We start from the raw sequence: 25,998 nt of genomic DNA, 5'->3' as shown, positions 1-25,998 counted from the left end.
TTGACGTAATTAAACAATGTCATTTATATTTTTTAAATATTCAGGAAGCTTCAAAGTCGAAGGAAAAGATATCTAGCTTTAACGTGGAACTGGTTGACGACAAAATGTGACTTATCATTCTTTTCACCTGTGTCCTTAGTTCTTTTATGTCACATTCCTTTTAAGCCTCCAACCTTTTAAGAAGCCTTTTTCCGGTGCTGTAAATACCACGGAACGAAGTGATACCTCTTCATTACTGCTATCACTGGTTTCATTTACTCTTTGATTATTATTCAAAATGTTTCGGAAAGTAACTTTGTCCGATGGACGTGCTCGGTTATTGAATAAAAGTTTTATGGAATGCATATCGCAATCATTGTATTTTTGTATTTCGTGTAATAACGCCCTGACAATACATCTGTGTTATTTCTATATCGATTACACCGAATCATTGTGAAGAAATATCGCTTTATAGAAAAAGATAGACATTGTATATTTATTACATGTGTAGGTATAATATTTTAATAAAATATATAATGTCCGAATAATAGAACGTTCGAATAACAAAGATTCTCATTATTCAATTACGAACGTGTAATTCTGGACATGTACAGAGAATAAAAGAAAATTTGAAAAGAGAGAATTGATGTTTTATCGAAAACCGCTAATTGCCAATAACTGTACTTTTGCATTGCTTAATATCAATTTAATTGATTTCGTGTTTCTGTTTCCTTCGATAAATATTAAAAGGAATTAATTAAAATATAAATTAAAACTTTTATTTTCCACCTGATAAATATAATAAGAATACTGTCAAGAATACTGGAGTTCGCGCCAATAAATTACCATGCATTATAATAAAATATTCGATATTTGGATACACTGAACACTTAAAAAATAAAACATCTCATCATGCTTTCTAATTTATCTCTCAAACGAAGGAAAATACGCAAGAGGATTGGAAAGTATCGCCAAAATGAAATGAAACGCAAGATATACCATGTTGAACTGTCTTTGGTTTAATATGATACAACAGAGCGGACGTTCTAGGGTAGGGGCTCGTGTACATATTACATATTCACATATATAATTATACTTTGCAGCTTCTATATCATCAAATCTGTTTATGTACAACATATACCAAGCGATCAATAATTATTTTACGCAAAATTTTATATCGCCCGTATCGATCACGTAGAATCTGCCCGTGAAACGCATCACCGGAAACTACTCTAATATTCTTCCAATCGTTTGAATCAACGATCATTTCATCCAATTCAATTCCATAGGAAAAATGAGCTTCCTTTTTCCTTCATTTTTTTAACAGACACGTTCCATGTATCTTTACATAAATACACCGCGTCTAATGACAAAAGACGGGAAAAATTTGCCAAAGAAATAGCGTGCGCGCGGTGATTCGACGTGAAATTAAATTCGAATAAAAAGTTGATCGAATTCAAATTCAAAGAGAAATAAAAAGATAGAATCCATATCGGCAATCGGTAGGATTATTTTGCTAATCGACGCTCGAACAGGCTGCGCTGCTGCTTTCTGATCAATACGTGCAATTGCCGAAGTCCTTCCTAGCGTTTACAAATCTGCGACCTCTTTTCTTCTCGAATGTCAAACGCGTCCGATTTTTAAATAGATTCGTATCCTACGATGATTGGAACGATTCTAACTAAAATGGCAGTCTTCCTTATGTAAAAGAGAGAGAGAAATAAAAGAGGAAAATGAAAAAGAAGCTAAAAAAAATGATCGATACCGTCAAAGAATAAGTGACGATCTACTAAATAAAAAATATATAAAATAGCAGTGATAAAATGAAATACGCATTCGAGATCGATTCGTGAGATCGACATTGCCACACACATCGGCCTTTCTCTCCCTCTCTCATATTGTTTTATATCAGCACGCATAAGCGCCTTCTTTTGATACATCCTCTATTTATCTTTCTTCCTTTCCCTCCCCTTCGACGAAATCAGAACTCGGAAAAATCAGTTAGTACAATTCGACGATGATAATAATTAATCATGTGAGCGACGTTCGACGATGCATATCACAGATACGATGATATCGGATTGAAAGTGCGTCTCGTATAACGTGCATCCGCGTACACTTTACAAAATCACACGAACAGTGCGACCAGTCGTGAACTTTCTGCACGCTTTATACTAACTATCTATGGTAAGCTTATAGGCCGCCAATGACATGAAAATTAAATATGAAAGTAAGCGGTCCTTTCTTTTGCGGAACGGAACGCGCTTATCCGTATCCAAGTTTCGGATTGTAAGTACGAAAAGTCTGTGAAGTCGACCGTCTTCGAGCGAATGTCGAAGTGATACCTTACGCGACGCTTTCTTCTAGACAGGAAAGTGTATGGAATAAAAAGTGAAAGTGGAATAGTAAAGTTTCAGTAAAAATCGATGGTAGTAAAAATAAACGAATTTTACGAGAGATTAAAATCCTAGTACAGAAGATAAAATGCACTTGAATTACTGATAAAATTATAATACTTTCGAGTCATTGAAGATTACGTTTTGTTCAGCCTACAACAGTCTCGGATAAAAACGGAAGTATCAGGCACTATATATATGTATATATGTATATAAAACAAAAAAAAAAAAAAAGAAAAGAGAAATAAGGAAAAAAGAATAAAGAAGGAAAAGAAATTTTGTCATAAAAGCCCAGCCAGTGAACCAATGCCGGATAAAATTGATTTAGAATCAATCGTTGAAAATAAATCATCACAACGGATAAAAAGAGCGGGAGGAACGCACGTTGCGGATCGTATGTATCGTTATGAAATTTTAAATGTTCATACCGTAGAAAAGTACGTCGAGCGAAGGGAGTTGCAGCAGCAGCGCGGCGCGTAACGTAAAATGGCGTCGGCCGCGTCGATGCGTTTCCTTCTTCCCCTAATGATACTATTAAAATTCTACTAATAATATTAATAATAATAATTAATAATAATAATATATATCCTTCTGTATTTTTCCTATACTCTAGGTAATTTTAAGCTCAACTAGATACTTTAAATACAGTTAATCAGACATGTAAAATCTTTACAAAAATAAAATAAATAATCTGAATAAATACGAATATAATAATATTACAGTTAGTCAATAAATTATCATGTAGGATTAAGAGTGGGCGCGGATGGCTCGTCGAGAGATTTGTTTTCTTTCGTCGTCGATGATTCAATCGACGCCGTGCTGTACCTTTTTTCAGGGTTCGCGCGTGATATCACGCGGCATAGCACATACGCAGAAATTTCTCTTACTTCCTTCTCGCACGACACGCATAGTCTAAGTTAAAGCGCGAATACTGTATTTTCTTGTATACTTATGATATAATGCCATTGCGGCGCACAAGCTCGTTTAGACGGATTCCCTCTGAATCCTTTCCTCTCTCCCTGTCGGCTCAACTTCTTTCACGTCTTGTTCGTTTCTTTTCCCTCAATGAATCCCTGAATGAAAATGACAGTGAAATATTTGTTGGTGCCGCTGCTTTGAAACTTTCGAACACGAACGAAGCAACTCCGTTTTTAAAAGAGAATTATTCGAAAGAGAAAACACATTGATACATTGTCCAAATGGGCAGAATGATCATCGATGATTAGTGCTCAAGGAGAATAAGTTTGCAATTGTATAAACATCTATATTTTAAATGCACGCGGATTAAAAGTGAGATATCATGGAGTAAAATGTGAGTAAAATTGCCGAGTAAAATCAGATAGCGTTTTGTTAAATGACAAGAAAGAAATTTACGTTTAACGGTATAAAATATTAGAATGGGTCATTAAGCCGATAAAATGCTAAACTTTATGAGTGATTTTCTAAAAATCGATCGATGCACACGAGTAATTTAAGAGCACAATGTCAGAGCAGCGATACCAAACGTGAAAGAACTGATAAATCAGAACAAACTTAAGAGTACAACGCTTTGCTCGATGATGGAAATCTCAAGGAACGGTAAGATGTTGCACGGAACTGGTGTCTGTCATCTTCAGCGATCCTCTTCTATATAATAATTATACTTTGGACATGGATTTTCACGCGTAATATATATGACGCGTACTAGGTGTAAGCGCGTACGAAATCGAGTAATATTGACACACGTTCGTGAACTACGGCGGCGAAAGCCAATGGGCTGCTCATCGTACGACTCTCTGTTTCTTGTTGTTCACACTATCTCCTTGGTTGTCTCACTGTGGAATCTCGGTGAGCATCAACGACGGGCGGTGTATGTTATTGACGAGATTCTTGAACGATTTTCGTCGATTCTCTGTCTCAAAGTCATGCTAGTCAACTTGATACAGATACACACGCACACTTTCGCGTTCCGACGATACGGTATATCTGTCGGTTTCACTGTGATGCAGCATTATTAGCTGATCTGTGGCCGACGGATAGGCCGATCGTCGCCATGGAGACACATCTCACTGGAACCGAGAAGAGTAGGTAGCCCCTGGGCCTGCTTGGCAGAGCACGCCTAGGTTCTTTCCCCGTTACCCACTTTCTTCTCCAACCTCATGACGAGAGTTGGCCATCCAGGTTGAACTGTTCCGGTTTCCTGAGATGGGCGAGTCGTCGCCTGGTAGCCCTTCTTCGGCTTCCGCCTTGCCATCCTCAGGACTGCAGACCGCGGAGTAAGTGTTCGAACACTTGCACCACGTATTCCAGCCCGTTCATGTAGTCCCGAAAGATTACCCAGTCGCGTAACATGCGGGACGTCTCTGAAGATGCCAAGCCACGAATATCCGAATTCATGATGTCGCGTGACACGTCTGGCCGTGGAGATAGCTGCCGCTCCATCAATGCCACTTGCAGCTCGCACAACACCTGCAAATGTATATTTCCTAATGTTATGGTTCGTTCTGATGAACATCGAAGTGCTTTCTATGCGTAGGAGACAAATGTTAATTGGAGCGCGGATGTCCAAAATGATTTATGCTTTTGTAAGAACAATCAGAGAATACTTTACGAATACTTTAAATATTTCATACATTTTTGTATAGTGCATACATTCTATATATTTCTGTATACTTAAACTTTCCGTAAGCGAGACAAATATCCGCAGACTATTAACGGAAAGTCTCCTTAGATTTATAAATGAATAGATAGACGTTTACCAATCTAGTGAACGTATTCCGTATAAATTCAGTGGAATTGATGTTTCGATTCGAACGAGTATAGAAACATTGAAATATGGAATGCAAGCAATGTTATAGCGATATAGCTTAGATCTCTGATAAGTGAGTAATAATTTAATTACTGGTAAAAAACTTGGCTAACAAATGGTCTTGCGTTGTCAGAGTAGCAGAGACAGTCAGCGAGAAGTGCGATAATTTTGGCAGGAAAAATAAAATGCGCGTGGGAAAAATATATATTTTACATTTTGGCGATTTAACTCGTATCAGACTAATAAAGGATTGAACAAGTGTTTAAAGAATCGTAGTGTGTAATATTGATCATTAGTATGAATACATAATAATTCATAACCTATGTTGTATAATGTAACAAACGTATCAAAAAATATTCGAGGTATATAATGCTTTGTTCTCTCAATGTTAAATGGCTGGAAAAAGAACCGATAATAAGAAATCAGAGAAATCGAGTGGAAGTTGACTAGACAGAACAGCGATCCAGATTGGTCGAACGGACGATATAGCTATAAACTTTTTCACGAGGTTCGAGTGTTTAGTCGCGCAAGTTTTGCGTCAAACTCGTAAAAGCAAAGTATCTTTTTTATCGCGTTTGCGACAATAGAAGGTAACGTGATTCAGGCTAATAGCATTCAGTGAGATGGTACCATTGTGAAAGCTGTTCAGTAACTTGTTTTTTTTATCGGAAAAAATAAAGGGAACGGGAAATAAGATATCATAATTTAGACTAGCGTTCTCCAAGACAAAGTGTTTCAACGTAAATGTACACTCACCGTTCGCAGTGCAGTTTCGGTGGCCTTAAATTGCTTGCTAAACTGAAGGTTTAGATCTTCTTGATCCCAAACTACCTGTTCTAGACCCACTGCAAACTTTTGCATATATTCATACGTATCGATCAAGGCCGTATCAAGCTGTGAAAACAAGAAATTATTTTTTAATTTAAGTGTATCTCTGAAAAATAATTTGCATTTGAATTGATTCAAGGGAACAGTAAAAATGGACTGATCTTAATATTCAACGAACTTTGTAACTAGCTATTAAAGGTGAACATAAAAGTATTACATAAAGATATATAGATACTACAAGAGACTTTGTTATATTATCTGAAGTTTATTTAGAAAAAATTAATTCCTCCACTGTATATAATTAATACAGTTTATTGGAATAAATCGTGTAAGCTCGTATTTAGAGAAAAATGTGGTTTAGTGCAACTTTTACTTTCAATGCTTTTACGAAAATTTCCTTAAATTCTATACTTAATTACGTCAGTTTTGCTACTCAATCTATGACAAAATTACATAATGTCTAACAATACTTTATTTTTTATTGTTAAAATTATTAAAATATATACTTTTTCCACTTAACACGTGTAAATGAAAAATAATGTATAAAGCTAGGAGATTATATTAGCATAGAATGCATTAGGAGAACCAATTTCACAAAGACGATAAATGTAAATCTACTGCTAGGTCTTTAGGGCATGATGACTTGATTAATTGAATGTTAAATAACAAGTGACTCGAAATTAAACGTTTCGTTAATTACTGTCTTTATTTCTGCTATTCGCATTCTGTTAGTGAAGAAAAAAGAAGTAAACAAGCAGGAAAAAAGAAGAAACTGCTATCTATACATACTTCTAATCTGTCTAGAAATTCTTGCTCCAGCTGTTCTCCTAGTTGCTTGGGAATTTGCTGTTGCCCGGGAAGCCAATCGTAATGACTGTTTTTAAACGATAAGTGTAGCTCGGCGAAGTCGATGCTGAACGTTCGTCTAGCCTGTAAAATCACGAAAAAAATTGTACGTGTGATTAAAATGACGTTTGTCTAGAAAAGTGACATATTTTAAAATAATTTTCAAATTACAAAAAGACATTATACATCGAAATGTAGTTGAAAATATCGTACAATCTGAGAGCAGATGATTCGTTATATAAAAATAAATCAAATTCTCTTCAGAATCTTCAACCACAACCCATGTAATAACTAATAATTAAATTTCACCCGTCGTCTTTCCCCGGTAGAAAACGTATAAAAAGTAAAAAAGAAAAAAAGCTTAAAAAATGTTCAAATCTACTCTTCCATAATAAATCGTGTCCGACAGTATTCATTCTACTTACAAAGTCGTCGTACTAGATTTACTAGATCGTAACTACCTCAGCTGCGTTGTTTTGATGCCTTTTTGTACCTTTCAAAAAAAAAATTACGCATATTAGCTGAACATTATCTGTTTTCCTTATGAAACAACACGTGACGAATGACATCAAACTTAACTTGCGTAGACGTTATTACTCGTTTATATTCAAAGTTGATAATTTATCGATTAGGAAAAAGGAAAACACACAAAAAGAGCGGAGAATGCAGCATCGACGATAAAAGATCGTACACAGAGCAACAAAGTTCCTAACGAAGAACGTACATTTTTCTTCGTGTTAACTGTTATGCGACGTGCAAATACCCTATATTCGTGCGTCAAAGGTACCAATAATCGGCCATGAAACACCAAATGTCTTTATTGTGAAAGTTAACGCGATCGCGTCGTATCCAAACTGGTTCATATATATGCAAAATTTTCGCACTGCACCTTCATTATGGGAGCAGTATGGTTCAATAACAGGTTAGCGAGTTTAGTCACCGATTAAACAGGGAGCAGCGCCTCGTTCACGAGCACAACCTCTCTCGATATCCCTCGTTCCTGGTACGATGGGAACGTGGACAAGCCATGCTGACGGATGAGTAAGCGTATCGCGAGTCCCCATGCGAACGGTGCACGCGCCCGCCTCGAGCTACGTCGTTCACTTTTTGGGAATACCAAGGTGGCTCAGCTTGTGTAAAAGCTAGATCGTTACCAAGAAATTACTTGGAAGCTCAGGCGCCAGGCTAGTCCCGCTAATTGCGTTACCCAAGTACAGGTTCCATCGGTCTGAACGTTATGAATCACGAACCATGCGAACGAGTATGTACTTACAGAGTCGAGTAACGAGCTGAAAGGAAGGGAGAAGCCCTCGCGCGTATCGTGTCACGACTTCGGGATGCTCCATTACAGCCTACGTTCCGCGAAACTTTAAGCGCCGCGTACCCAATATAAAAGGATCTAACGCGATCACAAGGTCGCATCGGCACGCGTCCAAACGCTTCGTTTCGCGCGAAAATTCTCGTTTCATGGTACAGTACGGTTACCGGTCAATTACTCGGAATTAAAATCGCCCGGAATTTTTAACATTTTTTAATTGTTCAGTTCTTGAGTAAAACTTGGATACGTGAACGAATGGCTAATAATAACGTTTGTTAATCACTCGGGTATTATATATATACATATTATATTAGATTGTTGAGAAAATTCATAGCAGATGAATATACTCTGATATAGTGTCTAATTATTAGTAATTGCTATTGTAACCAAAAAGGTGAAATATGTGCAGGTGTGATCCTAATTCAATGGCCAAAGATCGTAGGACTCGTTCGATGACCCAGCCGCGATTGTGCAAGGAAGTTGACTTTAGCCAAAGGAAGTCGAAACTGCGATAGAAAAGTAATCCGATATTTTGATTGATGTAACAACATTGACGTTCATATAGGCAACTGGATATCAATGTTTGTATCGATTCACTCGAATTTTGTAAGACGAGACGCTGGTAGCAGATTTGACGCGGTGGAAGATTTGAAAAATGCTTCTAATCCATGTAGAGATATTTCATTAATTATATGCTGATATTGAATGTTAATATTTCTCTTCTGTAAATGACAGGAATTTTCATTCGTTGCCTTCGTATTTTATTTCTATAATCTTGAAACATAGTGAAACGTAAATTGTAAATACGATAATCTCGTAATGGTTTCATTGAGAGTTTCGACTTTGGCATACCATTGTATCATGGTAAATAATCAAACCCGTCGATTGAATCACTTAGTGATTACATTATAAATGCTTTCACGTTGAAACTACTATTTTAAATAGATTTAAAAAAATCGATCTGTCTCAAGCTGAAATAAGCACTTATTGTATCATCGAATGTGTCTTCGACCTCGCATCTCGGACCAGCTGGCCCGCACAAAGATAACGTAGTTATCCAGGCTCTTATCTGGCCCAGGAATGGAAATAATCATCATGCGATACTACTCTCACGAGCTGCAGACTGCGATAATACTTTGACAAGCAAACAACTAGAGAACTATGCGGCAACCTGAGAACTATGCGGTTGCCAGGAATAATTTCGATAAATTATTTATTAATAAAACGAACCATCAGTTAGCAAATCGGAGGTTAATCAGCCAATAAGAAGTAAGAGGTAAATCGAAATGTAAGTCGAATTCTATATTCGCAACTTGCAGAATTTGAAAAATATATGGATTGAAAGAAATGTCGGGCTGAAAATCCTAGTAGTATAAATCAACATTTTGGAAATTTAAATTTCCTCGTGTAAATACTTCGACTGTTAAAATTAAATTTAAAAACAATTAAGTTGTAATTTCGTTCTTCGCCAAGATACTTTCTCGAGAAACTTAATGAATTTTTAGAATAACGAACGCAGAACACTACCTGATGAAAGGTAGCAGAGCACTGACTTACACCACTACGATTGTGACCCTGCAAATATCTTGAAACGTACAGTGGTTCATGACAGTATTTGATCAATGACCACAGAAATGTTAACATTAAGCGTGTCATGTAGAATATTTTGAAATTTTATTAACGCTGTAACACGCTAATGAAATTTCAAAATGTTTCATATATAACACATATACCTGATACATTCATAGAAGATGTTCGCGAGCCACTGTACCTAAAATGTAAATTTGAAGTGTATCGCGGAAAGGCAAAACAGGAATAGAAAACGGCAGAAAATCGAAAGATGAAACGAACTACTCGATGAGTGGAATCCTCGCACAACAGTGTGAGCCTGTCGTATTTAAAGCTAGTCGTTCTCTTCGATCGGTAATCGATCCCTTTCCACGCCCAAATCATTACGAAACCCTTCGAGAGGACACAGATACCTTTCAAAATAGAGACTTTGTATTGGGAACATTAAACACGATGATTAAAACCGAGCGGTCATTGATTGCGTCACGAACTATTATTATCACCAAGCGTGTATAACATTGACTGTCCAGGGAACCCTTCAATACGCGGAGGAGCTTCATGAACAGGCATCGAAATGGGTAATTAAATAATTTTATGATTATTTTACGCGAACGGTTCCCGCGTATAACGAACGGTATAATAAATACGCGTTAAAACGTATTCTTACAAGTTCATTTCTGAATTGATCTTACAGCCTTTCCGCTTCATCCCGAATTGAAGTGTTCAAATGATCTACTGGAATTCCATCGGCACGTTTTATGGCTTATTTCTGCCGATGCTCGTTAGTTAACCACGAGTCTCTCATTTTTATTATATTTTCATGATTGTGATCGAACAAAGTGTCTCTACTTAATTGAGAATTAAACGCTCCGGCAAATTTAAACCAAAAGCCGAAACATATACCTGTATCGCTCTAATCCTATGATTATCTGCAACGAACAGTTGACGCTTCATGAAATTTATAGAAACTTTTCTGATTGTTGCTAGTCATACGTATTTCAATCGCTTTAAGGTCTAAACAGTGAACAGCTATTTTCAATTATTGATCCCTTCTCTATACTAATTGATGTTAACTATTATTTTTATTATTAATATCTACTAACTGTATATGATTATTTGAGATAAGATCAAAGCCCAAAATTGGACTAAAGAGTTTCGTTCGATATTTTATAAATTTGCGATAATTCGACTGTGTCGAAATACTTATAGTCAACAGTATACACAGCTGCGAGCCACAGGAACTAGAGAAGTTATAAAAGGTGGTGTTTTATCGATTTCGAAACCGAACGGATCGCGAATATCCGCAGGTCAGGTGAAATGCGTGGGTTTCTCGTATTGTTGCTTGTTGGAAGGCGGTCACGAAATGGTTTTAGCGAGCGAACGAATAGGAAAGGGAGAAGAAACAACGAAGAATGAAAGGAATTGTCGCTAACAACCACTGGCGGCGAGCAAATCTGAGACGCGGGTCTTTTGTGCCTCGTAAAAGTCTCCTCGGCCACACCGAGGCACGAATAATCGTAAAACCGGGCTGAAAACTGACAGGAAGTAGGCTGGCGAGAGTAGGTATGGTCTCTGTGGTACTCCCGAGGACCCGTCAAAATCAATTAGCCTCTCAGTCTTTCTTCTAGCGCGGCTTCACCGCTCCACCGCTTATTAGAAGTTATAAAATTTCGGTGCGACGGCCTCGAACCGATCGAATGGCTCGCTCTGTGCTCGCGACTCCACGAGACACAAAGGGAATGCTTCACGCGAATGGAAATCTTTTCAATTTCAAACTTTCCCGCTCGATTAATTCTACTTTCGTTTCAGAATATTTCTAGATCTACGAATTTTTAGGAATTTTCTGGGAAAAGAACTCGTAAGACGAACTGGTGAATCGAATAAATTCTCTTGGAAGTTCTGAGTCTAGTTTTTTCATTCTGTCTACGATCCTCGCGAATTTTGATATTCCAATCTTGCTCTCGTTTTAGCAAACGAGAAGTATCTTTAATGCTTCAAGAAAACGTTTAATTCGAAGTCGCGCATACCAATAAGACTTGTTTCATATATTGTTCAAACTGAAGATATTTTTAACCTTAGGTAAAAGTATAATTATGTCGAAAACGACTGAAAGAACGTGGCGGAGTTCGTATTGGTTACGTTCGAATTGATAATTATTATGCTACAGATCTTTATGCATTTATGGGACATATGAACGTGCAAAGATAATAAAAAAACACTCAAAGTACGGTACTCGCAGTAATATTTTCTAGGTAAAACGATTCTCTACCTACATATTTGAAAAATATGTCAGCATTAAATGAAACCGTACGGATCGACATCCAGCCAACCGAGTAGCAGAAAATACGTGTCGTAGTGCGTACTGAATGTATCGAGGTGAGTAAATGCACTGGCGGGTTGTATATCCGGTCTGCGCTTTAGTATGCAGGCAGAGTGCCGGTGTGGTGTATAGATGCCCCATCCTTGGCGGGGAGGGGCAGCTTCCGATTCTGATTTATTGGAATCCTCCGCTTCCGATATTTTATCCGATTCCTTCACGTACCGACGCGCATATACGCGACTCGTAGACGTCGGACTTCCTATCTACGAAGAACAGAATATCGGATATGTAATCACCCATACTTGCTCACGAACGTCTTACAAGGACGTGTCACACAAATCTATGTTTACCCGAAAGCATGGTTTTTCGCTTGTTAATTTTTCCCATTAATAGATATTCGACGCGATAAAAATCGAAATAATTATGATAAAATTACTTATGATAAAATAATATGATAATAATTAAAACGACTTGTGATGAAATAATTAAAAATACAAACAGTTGGAAGCGTGCAATCGAATAGCAAGAAATCTCCTATACTACTTAAAATAGCCAGCGGTTCACCTAAACCTAATACGCGACTATTTCTAATATTTTTAAGCGTGATAAATTTTAACGAAAGTCACTTGTATCGATTAAAATATCTGATACAAATACGTAGCAAAGTTCGCGCACAAAGGATTCGCGGATCGAAACTGTATCGCAAAACACGCCACGTGCATGCGAGAGCGATCAGTCTCACGAACTTCCTTGCTTCTCGGTATCCCTTGCTAATCTACCTTTTCCCTACGCTCTACAGAGTGTCTGTCGACGTTTAAACGATAACGAGGTGGACGGTGACGTCACTGGACCACCAGACAGTACGTCGCCTAGAATCGGTATCAGCACGAGCGTCCTTAGAGGCCCCCTGCCGAAGCTTCGGTTGGATCTGAGAAAGTTGGATAAATGTCGAGGAGAACGACGATAATTCTGTCTTGGTAGAACACGTTTCTACCTAAATGGCGCAACCTGCTGTTCAAAGCCGTTCGTTTTCCCAAGAAGGGCCAGAATAAGACAGAGAACGAAGGAGGGGGAGGAGGAGAAGAAGGAGAAAGAGAAAGATCGTTAGCGAACCAAACGATATCGGATTATGCGCTGACTTAGAAAACATCGGTATCGAGTATCGCGGAACGATGATGTAACGGTGACTTTGGTGGAGCCACAGGGCGGAACGAGCCCTATACGTACGAAGAGACACACAAATACCCTTTATGGTCGCACGCGATGAATGCTAATTCTCGCTGTCGTACACTCGCCTCGCGTAGGCAAATATTAGCGGCATAAGCATAGGAATCGGACCTTTCGTCGTTTAGTAATGGACATTCGGCACCAATCGCGCGTTGAATGTTCCTCCAGCTGTATTATAAAACTCGCATTACATTATAGATTTATAGTTTTGCTGCCAGTGACTTACCAGTGATTATCATTTCGTTCGACGCACTAACAATCTCGCTAAGTATCTATTAGAAGTAATAGTTTGAGTACGCGATGTAATCGATATTTTAATTCACGCCACAGTCGCTCAGTGTATGATATGAAGAAACAGGAAGCGCATGTAGAATGGTCAAGGATGAGTCAGGTGAGTCTAAGAATTTGGCGGGCGCGTAAGGACGCGCAGTTATAGAGACCCGGAATCGTGTCGACACGTGTGCACGATGTATAACTAGGGGGACGAGCTTAATCTATCCTAAAAAACGAGAGTAAAGTTTCGCGTGTGTAACCGTACCTTCGATCCTGCGGTTTCCACGTCTCTTCTTTCGGATCGTTTCAGAAGAGAAACCTTGAGCAACGAGAGGCCGAACCCGGTCCGTGATTTATTGTCCTTGGTTAGAGATAATAAGGCACGATCAGGCTGGGAAGATTCTTTCGAAACGAAGGATCTCCGTGCGCGGTCGCACGAATCTATTTTTTTCTCCCAAAGATCGCTTACATGTTTGATGATATACGCAAAAAAACGTGGCCGAGAGCTACCTGCCGGTACACAATACAGTGACAAACAGCGACAATGATCGTTATATCGGATATGCGACTGAAATCGAACAGTTTTTCTCCCGTTCGAACAATTTTATTTCCGGCGATTATAACTCTGTATTTCCAATGTGCAATTACGAGTAATAAAAATTACGCGTAATACTGGCAATAAGAGAAACGGGGTAATTTTATCCTGACCACTTTCCAATCCATCCCGCAAGAAAACCAATGTTTCAATGTTCGAATACACGGCGGAATCGACGACTGTCACCGTCTAATTACGTAACAAGAGCAGGCTATTTTTTAAAATAACGACTTGGTGATTAAAATTTGGTGAGAATATAAGCAAGTGAACAGCGAAAAGAATTACATATTTCATCGAAATCGTTTATCTGATAGTTGCAAGATTAAAATAAGAGAGAGTTTGCATTTCCACTTTGTCAAACAAGCATCGTTTATATATTTAGTAATTACATTTTTTCTACTTTCAAGTCGATGAATTAAGAATAAGGAAAACGTAATCAACAAATATAGATGATAACTAAGATAGCAAAGAATCATGCTAGAAGAATATAATTCTTGAGCAAATTCGAGAATAATATTCTCCAAAGAGTTAAAATAGATCGTTAACGATAAAACAATTTATAGAATATTAGAGAATAAATTATCCTCGAGTTATTTCTAAGATTTCGTTTTCATTTACAACTATGGCACGCTCCACTTTCATTTTCTCCGTATATGTATTATATGGTTTAATGTATTTGCTTTTCCTCAGATGATAGACATTTTATAATGCCAAAATTCACTAGTATAAAGCATTTATGAAGGAAAACAAAGCGGCGTAATATCAAATTCGAAAGTATATTCTCGAGCGGCTACAAAAGACGATTCGTAAGTCCGAGATCTCTTTCGAAGGTCTGTGCGACTCTACGATCAACGTCCGTACGACCGGAAGTACTGCCATAACTGCCTTCCGCTCGATGTCCCCTTTCCCCGTCCGATCCTCACCAGAAGTCACGTCAGTAATTATTGAACCATTGATGAACTTAATCTTCGTCTCTGATCGGCGATACCGCGCGCGAGTTGGATCGCACCGAAGATATCCCGAAAAATATTCGAGGCATTTCGAAAATGTTTCTCCGAGGGGAACGACGACGAGTATACACACGCGCGCGCGCGCTAAACGAAAGAGAAAAGAGGAAGATGAACGTGCAATCTGTACTCACGTAATCATCACGAAAAAGTTCCGCGTGCATCAGTGCTGTTTTCGCTTGAAGGACAACTTGTTGCAGAAGCTGCGAGTCTGTAAGCTGCACCACGTCCAAATCACCGGTAAAATCTTCGGCAGCGAGGCCACAAGGATTCACCCATTTCGGGGGAGAGTTATGTCGTCTACCCTCGAGGGTCATCGTCGGAGCGCTGTGCACCGAGACCACGAGCAGGGTCAGCAAAAGACTACCTAACCCTGAAAGTGAAATTGAACAACGAAATGATTACATGATCAACGCGATACAAGATTTCTATGAAATAACTATTTTATCGGCCGCTTTTCAGCGATATATTTTGATCGGTAAAGAAAGTAATTATCCAACTGTGGTCTTAGAGTTGGTTTAAAGGATTACCTAGTAGCAAGTTAAATGTTGAGACTTTCATACGTCTTCGACACGAAGTACATCAGAATCGAATAGAATGAAAACGTCGAAAAAGCAGTTGGGTTAATTTCGTTGGTATCGGTGGCTTATTTCGGTTTTATAGGTCTTATTTCCAATTCATGGATAACTGCTGCGGTACGTTATTAACGGAATTGTCCATGTATTAAGAAGATAAGAACCAGCTCACTGGTTGGTAGTAATCAACGATTTGACGTGAGACTCTTGGGGAGGATGCCCTCGAGAGAAATCATCCTGGAGCTTCCGGCTTGTTTCTTCTACCTTCCCCCCACCCTTCGATGCTGTCTTCGTCGATAGTAAGCGCCTAAATGGTAGATTTCGATCGAGACCGTCTTATGATCATCCGGCAGTTTCGGGATCACCGCTCGTCGAATTACATCCACGCGAATTCGTCGTCGCATTATTTCACGAGTTACGACCCTTGATGAGGGGCCTGGGATCACGTGCACCGCTACGACGACAAACCATCAGCAGTCGCGTACGCATTCGGAGGATGTATAACCACCGCAGTCTACCGCGTACGAGTTCTCTTCCTTCGTTTAAATATCGTCGTCTTTCTTTCCCGACGCTGACGAGTATGCACGCTTCAAGCGAATACCTTTATATTTGATTTGTAACGCTAGAATCGTTCCGATATCCGCGTATAAACGCCGTCGATCTGTCTAAACAGCGTTATTTGCCAACGAAGTATCAAAGTCCGGTCAACCGTGATACATTAAAATACACCGATCAAATATTATGATAGATCGCCGAGAATATCAACGCAGAGGATTTTTGTCGTTTGTCAAGTTCAACCGTTTCGCTCGATGTTCTATCATTTGCAGTTTCAATTTGTCGCTCGCTCGTTACCTGCCAATTAGCACGATTTCGATGCATCACCGATGCGATTACTTTTCATTCGCGGCGATATTCGCGAATACGCTAAAGACTAGCCGCGAATGAATTGGAAAAACTATCGGCCGGTGTGTAACGGTCGTATCAAGGACTAGAAAATGTAGGTATGTTGTGCGATCGTACGGGCGCTAACGAATTTAATTTTAATGTGCAGCTACGCGTGATGCAACGCGCATGACGGACGCGTTCTCGAGTCGCAAGGAGAAAAATAAGCGGACGAAGAAAGAGAAAGAAGGATACAGCGAAAAGGAGGGAACGAGGAGGAGGGCAGGGAGACACCTCGGACACTTAACGCATATTAATAAGCGGCTCTTAAGTGCGTTTCGCGTCTTAGTGAGAGAGTAATTTGCCGCGGGGAAGTTTGCGCCCTGAAGTAACCATGAAATCCGTGTCGTCGTGTGCACCGTGTCTAACGGTGATATCCTTTCTTCCTACTACATACCTAACATAATCCTCGAATCTCCTTTCGGATGTTAAAAGCCTCGATTCACGTGAACAACGACGGACTCATTCTCGATAATTCGATGGACAGATACGTGTAACAAGAAATTAGAAGACACACGTGTTAACTCTAATCGGACAGATTGGATTGGAATTCTCTGGAAGATAGATACATAGGTCACAAATCACGTATTCGCAGACTGTAGCAAGTTTCGATGAAAATCACGTGAATTTGTTTATACGTGCAGTTGCACCGAACTCGATGATAAACACACGCGCATGTTTTTCAGACAATTTCTTTCTGCGTTATGATGCATTTTGAATTGCGACGCATTTTGAATTACGCCGTTATACGAATGCAATACGGCGGAAAACGCCACGCGCGAATGTTTTTACGCGTTTCGGTGAATTTCAGCGGCAAAACAGCCTCGAAACAGTCAAGTCAGCAGAACAGCGATTAAGACGGTTAAACGGCGCAATTAGGATCTTTGCAGCAGCGTGGAAACGATATCGTCGAGTCTACAATTTTCAGTTAAAACATGCCGAAAGAAATGTGTACATACTTTGGAAAAAGAGTCTGTTGAATAATGCGGCAAGTATTTTTACCGTACAGAAGTTCCCATCGTAGAGGTAAATGATCTCAGCGTCTACGATTATATTTCCTTACTTGTCGTTCGTATACGCATCGTGTACTTTCTCCAGTTTCTTTAATTGCGCCGCGTTTTTACACCGCTGAAAGTTAATTGCCATACGATATGTCCTCCGTGCCGGCCAAATTTGTCCGGAAAGGGAATTACGATGATATGTGCTGTTTCGAGCAAGATCGCATTCTTAAGCCGTAAGAAACTCAAAGAGCCACCTGTGGCTCGTAACGTGCAACCTTGCCAGCTGGAATGCATCATCCGATATGCTTCGTTCACAAACTCAGTATGTACAATGTACATATCTCGGCTATCTCGGAGATAAATATTATTTGTTTCTTATGTAGGCAACCAAAAATTAGTGCAAGTTAACGTTTCATAAGGAATAATTTCCTTTGTAATTTTTTAAAATCAATTTACGTTATTAAATTCACGTAGCAATTATAAGAAAGAATTTCAATGATTTGATCGATATCTTTTTTGTTGCTATTTCTTCCTTCATCTAGATCCTACAATTTAATGAAACTTTGAAAATATCAAAGTATCTTATAACAATATGACAAAATCTTTATTTCAAATTATAGAAATTCGTTTTGTAAGCTCGATTAGCATGACAGACTTGAGTTTATAATCCTAATACGGCTTTTGTAATTTAACGAGACACGAATTTACTTCATTTACGTTTTTTCGATAACGTTGCATTTACGTAACTTTTACATATTATTTCACTACTTGCTTCTTAATGAGTTAAATGAAGCTTTCAAACGAGCTTCTAGACGAGTGACAAATGAACCGGTCTAGTGTTCTTCATCGAATCGCGCGATTTACCGCGGATATTCGGTAGACGGTCATCTAACGGTCGACGTTCGCATCTTTTGTACTTTCGCCCCGTGTGGCCTGGACGATGTAGACGGTACAGCTAGGACCTACCTCAACGACGACGCTCGGCGACGGCGTTCCAACGAAATTCCTGAGAACCCGCGGTTGCGTGGAAAAAAGTAAGGCGCGCAAAGCCGGTGGACACCGGTGCAAGCGCATCTCTGCTGTTGGTCGGCAAGAAGATGGTGAAAAATGCGGTAATGACGCACTGTCCTCGCATTGCTCGCGACAATTATACCCCATTACGCCCGTCCCGCCACCCCCTTATCAACCTGATCGTGTTCGTGCCCGGACCGAAGCGCGTTGCGGTAGGTCGCGATGCGCGCCAAGTGTACCTATACGTTCGCCGATTTATTACACGCCCTTTTCCGACTATTCTTGTTCCTTGTTCGCCATTTCTCACTTCAACGTACTTTGACACCGAAAAAATTTCGAAATCAGGGTTGATCACTTGGTCCTGATCGATAGAATCTTGTTCCATACACGCTAAATACCTTCAACTCTTATTTTAGTCGAACGTAACCTTCTAGTCGACGAAGATGAAGTAACTCGTACATTGAAAATGTCTCTACGTTTTTTCAAATGAACTCTTTACGTGGTAAGAAATCGTTCTGTCTTTAGTCTTGGTATGATAGGTATTCGTTTCAGGAATATTATCAAATACGGTAAAATCTTGCTTCTCCAAACTAATATACGTAATAGACGTTGTTCGGATAATCGAACGTAACTTCTTACGAGAGTTTGAAAATAAATTTCATAGTTTCATTATGCAAATACACGATTAAATAAATTCCAAAATGAAGGAAAAGTAATCTTTGCAAAACTCTACTTCTCGATTTATGGAATTAATCAGGCTGATTTATAAACGATTCGATTATTGGTATGAACAGAAATAAAAGCATCTAAAGGGAAGTGTAAAAATTTCTTTCAGTTTGTGTTCTAATTTTCCCGTTTTCCTTGTAATTCTCAAGTTTTCTATCAACTAACGATTTAGATTAATCAGCCTTTCGATACTCGAGGTTCTACCGTAATATATATACTATCGACAAGGATTTTACCATTTAGTCATTAAATTTGTCATTTCTCGTGTAATAATATCTGTGCTTAAAAAATATACCGGTTAACGAGTGGAATTGCGTACAGAATGGCGCATTATTCAATCTCGTATAGCTTTAGGGAACTGTTGCACGAAACACGGCAGCAACATGACGCATGAAAATTTTACGAACCGGCGCGCGGCATCAGTCAGGACTCTCCGTAGACTCGCGAGTGTTCAACAGGTGGGTGTGTCGAGCGCGTACGTCGCTCTTCGAATCGATGTCACATTTCTCACCGATTTCGCATCAAATTTGTCATCATGCTTAGTTATATCGCGCTCCATTCTACGTAATTCATCGTTACAGAACAGTTGTAAATGGAAAAGAATACAATCAATATATGCAATCGGATGAATTTCGAAGGAAACAACGAGCAAAGAAGAATCGATAAGAAGGACCGTTACAAGGAGAATGACTAATGCGTTCATCGACTTGTTCAATAGTGACGTCAAACCGCGAGAGAGAATGTCAGTAGGGACAAAGGATCAAGAAAAGAAGAAAACATTATATGATCACGTTTACGTGGTAACTGCTACGTTAAAGTTTCAGAACGCGTGTATTATCTCCCACTTTTATGATACATCTCAAAAGTCGAATTCTGTGACGCGTATCGATATCACATTAACTGTCGTTAATGTCGAGTCGAAGCACATTGCAACAGGTGATTCTTGTACGAACAGAATCTCCTGCAACAGTCTTTACTCCGTATTACAGTCAACTTGGAGAATATCGGAAATAGTAAGAACAAGGTACGTTTGTGTTCGTTTTATCATGGTGAACGCGTCCTGTTAGCGTTGAATGGATAAAAGTAAAAGCGTCGAATGAACGAAGAAGATTTCAGACCCCGGGAAAGATGCTGAACGATCATTACGTAAGAAAGTATTGATTTTACGTGAGTCAGCGTCAGGTGTGTTGATGTACATTGCACATTGAACGGACAGAGACATAGAGCGTTAATAAATGACACCTTTATAACAATATATGTTTTTTTGCCAACTGTTATTTGTTGTACGTTGACTAGTGTCTACGAGGTGCAATTCAATAGATGAGAGATAAAAAAATATATGTAAATTCAGTCGATACTAGGCTCATAAGTCCGCTAGTAGTCAGTTATTAGCTGATTCACTTCATAAAGCAATTAACCGATTTATTTCAATAAATATCAAAGGATAGAGTTTCTAGTGTTATTCTTGAGATAACTGATTAAAGAGCGAAAGAAAAGTTAAAAATATCGTATCAATTACACGTATGATGAGTAAACTGATTTATCTGTTAAGGACGACGACCGCTATACGAGCTGTTAGAGTTATTAATGTAAGAAATATGTAAATTAGTTGTAGAAATGAACGGAGAATATCTCAAAGTGTACAGATTTAGAGTACACGTTGTAGCTGGAAAAAGGACGCAATCTTTACTTTGACAACAAACATTCGGTCAAGATAAAAAAAAAAAAAGAATAGACTAGTTTAGAGCATAAAGTAGAATTTCTGGACTAATTGCTTGATATTCGCTTTTTGACAGTGACCACAAATTTTGTCAGAAATGATTTAAAATATCGCAGTGAGACATTTCTTGACGAATTAGTTACGAATATCTGGTGAAAATTCTTCCTTTGCTTCCCTGCCATAAAATGAAACGTACGTCGGGATTTTCGTCAATGTCAAATCGTTGTACAAAAATTATTCAGGACCAAAGTTGCTATCTGTCTAAACAGATCGCCTTAAACATTACGCGTGAATAAAATAGAAAAGAATCGTGCTTGTAAAAAACATTAGCGCTCAAAGTTGCATTTCGACGAGACAGATACGTTAGTTTCGATAAATTTTTAGATCAATATAACACATCGAGTTGCCAATTATGCAGAGAAGAAAGAAAAACATAGAGAAAGAACAGTTACCGCGCACATTTTCTTGGCAATCGTTGGTATCGAAACATCATCGTGTTCAGTAGTAAGTAGTTGAACTTACTCAGCCACGTGGTCGCAGTGACGGATGCATTGTATCTCGATCGTATCCCTCGATCGTCGTAAAAAGCAGGTACAGGGCACGAATCACACGATAAGTGTCTCTTCTTTTCATCGTTTCTTTTTATTCTCGGAGCGACATCCGCTGCGTAACATGGATTCTTATCCAAAATAGGTTTGTACCATTTAGTGGACGTTGTCATGTTGTTGGACGCAGTAGTATTGTTTAGACCGTTCGATGAGGTACGATGGTCAAGAACTCTGTGCGATGTGGTCCTTTGGTCACGAACTAGAATGGCCTCCATTGTCATTTGTCGATCGTAAGCGATCGTCGTATCCTCCTCAACTGTCATATTCGCATAGCACTTGATCACTCTCGTCGCACGCAGGCACTCGCGGTGGCGCGTGGCAGCCAAGGAGCAAGCGAGACGTATCTATCCTCGCGTGTCGCAGCACCGATGTATACCGTACTGGCTGCGTGAAGGCGCGGGTCAGTGGTACCCTGTCATCGAGCGTGTATTTACGTAGTTGACAGATACGAGTCGCATGGAGAATGCACTGTTATTATAATAGATAGCGTCTGTTTTCTACGATGCGGTATCGTTGAGAAAGCAAATAACGAGTTGTTAGAAGACAGGACCTTGATTTAGCCCACGCTCTTGACTAAATCATAGAAGTTGCCGATGGTTCGGGTTATCGGGTGGAACGTGTGATCACACTTGAAAAACTGTCCGCACAGAATCACAAGCCGTTTGGCACTGGTCCCGACACACGCGATGCACTGATTCTTATACGAGGGGGGAAGGGGGTTACGAGAGCTGTCTCAGAAGATGGTAGAAGGAGGGGAACGGTAGGTGCTTAAGAATGTGGCGGGGAGGTTCGCGTGGAAAGGAAAAAAGAATCAGCGGCTCGGTACACCGTTAAGGGTGGTCCGTGCGGTAGCGGTGGTAACAGCGGAGATGCTTTCTTTTCTTTCGTTTAGCGTCCCTATTCTCGGTTTTTCCCAGTTGCCTCTTGTTCGTGGGTGATTATCCCTTTCACCGGCTGTCTTCGTTTGATCTCGAGTCTCGGAGATCTTCTTGGATGTTCTTAACCCTCTTTTTGGCGATACCTTCTTAGTTGCACGCCAGTGGGGTAAGGTCGTACCATACCGAATGTCAGGAGGTGACTGAGGTCTTCGTTGCCCTCGTCTGGCTGACTGTATCGAGTGTATCACCTCTCGCCTCTGTCCGAGTTAACCACGGCGCAGAGAAGGTAGGTAGGTAGGTAGGTATAGAAACAGAGAAGGAGAAGCCAGCTATAGGCAGGCGAGCGAGCAGAGGCAGGCTGTTCGTTCGTCGTTATAGTAGGAGTGAACCTGCGTAAGGGAATGGAAGTGGAAGGTGGACTTCTGTCTGTCTGCCTTGCTTGTCGGTAGGTCGTTTCTCTTGTCCGTTCCTTCTCTATCTATTGTATTCTCTTTCGTTCTCTTTCCTCTTTTCCTTCTTCTTCCTCGACCGACGCGACGTCGTTCTTTTCCTCTTTTATCTCGTGCGGCCTGAGTGTATGACTATCAGTGTATGGTAGTGGCCACTCGGTCGACCGGTGCCTATATACGATTGTATAAAGGCACCGAAGCACGTGGCCCACACCCCGCTTTCGGTCAATCCTAAGTACCCCCACTATCATCCTTGCCCTTCCTTGATCACTCGCTTTCTCGTTTCTTTCTCTCTCCTTCTCCTCTCCCTCCCTCCCTCGTCTCTCTCGCACTCCTCTCTCATTACTTCTTGCTTCTTTTCTATTCTTCTTTCTTCCCCCGGCCTTCTTTTCCTTTTGCTCCTCCGCCTCCTCCGCGCTCTACCGCCTCCTGCCTCCGATCACATCCCTCCCCTTTACTTCACGCTCACCACTACCGCCTCTCCCACCACGTGGCACTCGTGGGTCAGGACTCCACGACTCATTCATAACTCCCCGCGAGCGACCAACTATCCCCACTAAACACCTTCCATCGGTTTACCCCCACTTTTCACATCGTAGAAGCCGGGCATCTAAACGAACCGATCTCGTCTTCGCCTCACGATCAGCTTGCTGGAAGCTCGATGCTACACCGGCACGTTCCGCGGCTCCTCTAACCGCGCCACTCACAGGTGCACCGTGATACCATCTGCCACAGATCATTGGACATCGTCCTTCAAACGGATGCTGCATTTTTATTTTCCTCCTTTCCAACAATCGAATGGGTCTTCTACCGATCCGAAATCCGTAAGATAATCGTTAATTTCCCATATTTGTTTAACACTTTTTATATACTGCTCTTTATAGTCTCTTAGACGTAGATATGAAATCTTTGCAACGAGATTTTTTCATTTTAATGTTTTGTCAGATTGATTTCTTCGTTAGTTCGAACCTACTCCTTCGTTATTACGTAACTTTTGCATTTCGCGAAAGAAAGTAGATAGATCGAATCTTCCTTCTCCTCCGTTTGTCAGCATGTTAACGAACGATTGTAAATTTCGCCGAGCGTGCAAACGTCTAAAAGGCAGAGGTAGTTACGCGGTTTTACATCCTACGCCTGTTTGATCCTTAGGACAGACATCGGTGGTATGTCGTCTAGAGAAGGCTAGGTCCTCACAGCTGCAAGAACGTTCCGTCGTTGGCACGCGAGCGCTTTTTCCGTACTCGGAACAGAAGACACGTCGTTAGTTGGTTCGTTTCCTCCATAAGAATCAGCGGTGCATTAATGTTTTTATAAATAAATCCGTTTCTGAGAGCAAGTTTTCCGTGGCAGGGGGCATCCCACAGGCGAACGTGTGCGTCATTAGCGGTGTTGTACGCGTGATTCTGTTAATTACCGTGGTCGTTGATAATCCAAGGCATGTCGCCACCGCGTCGAGACTTTTGCATGTAGCATCCATTACGCAAAGACGAACGTTCGGCCTCTCGAACATGCAATTAATAAGCGAGAACCGTGGCTCGTGACTTTTAACTACGTCAGAGTAAGCGTACTCGCGTGTAAGTGTGTACGCGGTTATGCACGGTAAGCATGTTTCCGTAGACATAACACCGTGGAACAACGCTAATAATAGAGAAGATGACGATAATAGTAATAATTACAGCATCTCGATGCCCGCGCTACAACATGGATTAATTGCCGTTGAGATTCTGATGATAACGAACGTATCGAGCAAAATGTTCGATGAACATGGCAATGACAATGAGCGCTTTACGTCGATTCTTTTAGCGGAGTATCTTACCCTCTCGCGATGCTAGACGCATTAAAACCAACTTATCATAACTGAATGACTCATTTGCATAGTTATACGTCTGCTTATCTATTATTAACGTGTTCTATGTATGAACGTTCGTGATAATACAGGTTTTTCTTGATTCAGCCTTCTCAAAGGAATTCGTAATCGATCATCACTCATCTCGTCGCAATATCGAAGCCAGAATGCAATAGATGTTTCACACATTTATAGGTATTATAATAGCAACATTATCGAGATTTCTACATGCGTTTTTATCTGTTAACCGAGTAATTTATTAATTAAAAATTTCTACAATTATTGAATGTTAACAGAGAGATATTAATTCCAGCCTTTGCAAATACAAATACATAAAATGATAAAAAACATTTCTGTAAATAAGAAGATGAATATAACCAAAAAATTATTATTAGAATTTGTAACGGGTTAATGTATCGAAGAAACGATAATATCTAGTTTGCGATTTTATCTACGATTTATCTAATATCTTCTTTTTCTTCCTTTCTACGCGAACGCTCTTCTTCGTTTGACATGTTTGAGAACATAATTGTTATCGATGTGGATGTCGTTAAATCTCAGATCAATTAGTTGCATGTTCACCTAACCGTGTACTCATCTCGCGTGTGCGATCGGCCCACCTCGATAATAAACCTTCCCCTTCTGAAAGTTACCCTGTGTCCTCTTTTTCCTCTCACTTGAAATCAATGATCACGTTTCTTTTTACCGAGTCTTCCCTTACTCGTATCTCGTAATCGTAATTCTGCGTGAAACCCCCATTAAATCGAAGGGAGGGATGAGCAGCAGCTTCGTTAACGTTATGACGAACGCTACTATTTCCGAAAAGGAGCGAACGATCTTTCTCGGTAGGACAAAGGCGAGTAAGTCAAAAGACGATGACATCTATTTCGCAGATTTTTTTTCGGAAGCTTCTCCAGTAGCATAAACATGTCATACTTCTCAGTAATGAGTTAGTAAATTCGTGTTAATTGTGTAATTTTAATAAGTCACTGTGTAATCGGTGTCTAAGTATCGAGAACTTCATATGGGACAGTGATCTTTTTATTTATAGTAAGATTCTTTGTTTTAAGACTCTTAGTAAGTACATCGATAAACA

The 25,998-nt window shown here is 39.9% G+C and overlaps 1 protein-coding gene across 1 annotated transcript; it reads right to left on the bottom strand.

Annotated features, from left to right (window-relative positions):
• Positions 1-736: 736 nt before the first annotated feature.
• On the bottom strand, positions 737-22,022 carry LOC126869244 (uncharacterized). The gene is made up of 5 exons (XM_050625512.1): positions 21,644-22,022; positions 15,281-15,519; positions 6,781-6,921; positions 5,920-6,057; positions 737-4,823 (listed from the first exon to the last, which is right to left on the bottom strand). Exons 1-5 carry the CDS (start codon positions 21,990-21,992, stop codon positions 4,611-4,613), a joined length of 1,080 nt encoding a protein of 359 aa, XP_050481469.1. The 5' UTR covers positions 21,993-22,022; the 3' UTR covers positions 737-4,610.
• Between the last annotated feature and the right edge of the window lie 3,976 nt (positions 22,023-25,998).

The sequence above is a fragment of the Bombus huntii genome, chromosome 9, assembly GCF_024542735.1.
Source record: "Bombus huntii isolate Logan2020A chromosome 9, iyBomHunt1.1, whole genome shotgun sequence".
Classification (NCBI taxonomy): domain Eukaryota; kingdom Metazoa; phylum Arthropoda; class Insecta; order Hymenoptera; family Apidae; genus Bombus; species Bombus huntii.
This window is presented reverse-complemented; position numbering and strand designations above follow the sequence as displayed.